At 33.3% G+C, this 2,313-nt stretch overlaps 1 protein-coding gene across 1 annotated transcript in view; it reads right to left on the reverse strand.

The window, feature by feature from the left end:
• Nucleotides 1-2,313, reverse strand: part of ATP8A1 (ATPase, aminophospholipid transporter (APLT), class I, type 8A, member 1) — a 272,471-nt gene that overhangs the window by 155,194 nt on the left and 114,964 nt on the right. The window contains exons 14-16 of the mRNA XM_012648479.1: nucleotides 1,912-1,924; nucleotides 1,541-1,646; nucleotides 239-321 (exon numbers count right to left, since the gene is read on the reverse strand). Coding sequence (XP_012503933.1) covers nucleotides 239-321; nucleotides 1,541-1,646; nucleotides 1,912-1,924 — 202 coding nt within the window. The remainder of the gene's footprint in view (nucleotides 1-238; nucleotides 322-1,540; nucleotides 1,647-1,911; nucleotides 1,925-2,313) is intronic.

Genomic DNA, 2,313 nt, shown 5'->3' on the forward strand with positions numbered 1-2,313 from the left:
AGAATAGTCAGTAAATAAGACTAAAATTGAAGAACCGAAACACGTATCATTTATCGCATATTTTCTGAAAATATGAGATGGGGTAAATGCCTTAATAAATAGCTACAAGCACAGAAAGCGGTTGCTTCTTGAGTGGGGAACCTCTATTTTATCATGAGCTTTTTGGTATCACTTTACCCTCGAAGCTATGCAAATGTATTATTTCGATTAAAAAGCATTTTAAAGATAAATAACTTACTGAATCTATAATCACTGAGTCAGGTGTTCTCCCCGTGAAAACGAAATTCAGTTGTTTGGCTGCTCTGACCAGCGCGCCCTCATCTGTTCTCGGAAAAGAGGTGAAAGCAAATACATCATGGAAAAAAGATTATCCCAAATACAAGAGAAATACAGGAGTGTAACATTGTTTTCTGTTTAATTAGAGTTCTCTTAATTCTAGCCCACTATTGAAATCCATTCTTTCAAAAATTATATGACGATGCTGAAAGAACGAGGGTGGTAACCTTACGTGTCTGGGATACAGAGTCATATTTCTGACTATTAAGTCTCACTGTTAGCCATAAATTCCTAAAAAGGATAATTTAAATGTACCCCTTAGTCTAGCGTATTCTTCAGAAAACCTTTCTCAAAATGAATGGCACAAAATTGCCTTAAGTTTTATTCTTTCCCTCCTAAAAAGTCAAATATAAAGAACTAATACTACTAATTGAGGATTCAGTTTAAACAGATTTATTTTTCTATGTATTAATTAATTTCATGTTATATAAAACCTTTTCAATGCCAAAAGTAGGGGGTGGCATAAGAAAACACTCAGTTTCTATTCTAATTACGAGATGTAACGATGCTTAGATTTTTAAGCAATTTAGTGCCTTCTACAAATCACAGGTGCCGGTTTAGAATAGAGTTTAAAACACTTCAAGTTCTCTGAAATGTGTTCCTTCCTTCCTAGAATTTTGCAATCACCTAATTATCCAATTTTACATTGAAAATAGTTCTAAAATCAAGCATAAGTGTTAAATATTGGTAACTATATTGATAAATATTTTATGGACTCCCTTCAAATGTATAAAACTTTCCTCACCCAAATAAATACACAAGCCCTGATTGTCATTTCCAAAGAGGAAAGCAAACTGGTGTTTTAATGTCATATACGTTCACAATTTTTAGGCAAACATATCTTCCTTTTCCTATTTGCTTAGATGCGAAAGTAGTCTAATAGTTTGTTCCTGGTTATTTATAAAGAAGGAAAAAATTACTATATGTATGTAAAAAAGTATTTTTCACTTGCGAGAATTTTGTTAAATTTCCCTGTAAGTTATGTCATATACTAAAAATTACATATACAAATTATGCATTTTAACACATCTATATTTAATCCTGATAGCCAAGAGTTTCTAATCAGTAAATAAATTTTTTAATCTAAAAAAACATACTCAATTTGGCTATCTTATTTTCAAATTAAGTTGATTTTTTCCTAGACAATTCCAAATTTTGGAACGATTTTCCACAGAAAAATACTTCACAAATGCTTCGCTTGTACCTGGAGATGCTGCTTGATAAATGATCTTATCCCCCTCCCGCTCTGGCACCGCTGTGTGACAGATAGCCATCATCGTCAGAAATTCACATATCACGGGTGCGGTTGGCTGTGAGGAATAAACACAAAATTCAGCCCTTTTCACTTAAACACTAATGACAGTAAGACTTGCTGTCTATTAAGAATGTAGCTTTTAAACACTGGGTGTGTGGGATTACAGCCAACTAAGAAACCAACATCTATTAACAAGAAAAAAATATTTTTAACTCAAATTATTCATTCTTACACTTTCTCATTTATTTTGTGAAATAGAAATTGTACAGTGAAAAAGGCAGATACGGTTAAATCCTGTCCTTGGGGAAACGTTCATTTACCTGGTCGTAATTCCTGATCCGATTTAAACTTTAGGTATATCATCTCACTCCCTTAGTTTTGCTTGGAGCGATGTCCTCCCTCTCTCCAAAAATGGTAACCTTAGCCTGGTCCGTGTTTTACTAAATAAAAATAAATAACTGAGCAACTACGTCCAGTGGACTTTTATGGCCTGAGGAAGATCGAAAGGTAGATCCTTTCTGCAAGGAGCTTAGAGTTTATGGGAGAAAAGTAGCCAAACATTTTAAATTAAATATCTTCCTGTCTAGCTCTCTATAAAGGGGAATGTCATCCAAATTAATAAAGGAAAATCATTTTTTCTATGCTCTTGGGCAATAAATAAGTAAAGTGAAGTGATTGGAAAGGTAAATCAGAACATTATTTGGAAAAACTGTGTTCAGGTT

The sequence above is a fragment of the Propithecus coquereli genome, unplaced genomic scaffold (genome assembly GCF_000956105.1).
Source record: "Propithecus coquereli isolate 6110/MARCELLA unplaced genomic scaffold, Pcoq_1.0 Scaffold288, whole genome shotgun sequence".
Classification (NCBI taxonomy): Eukaryota; Metazoa; Chordata; class Mammalia; order Primates; family Indriidae; genus Propithecus; species Propithecus coquereli.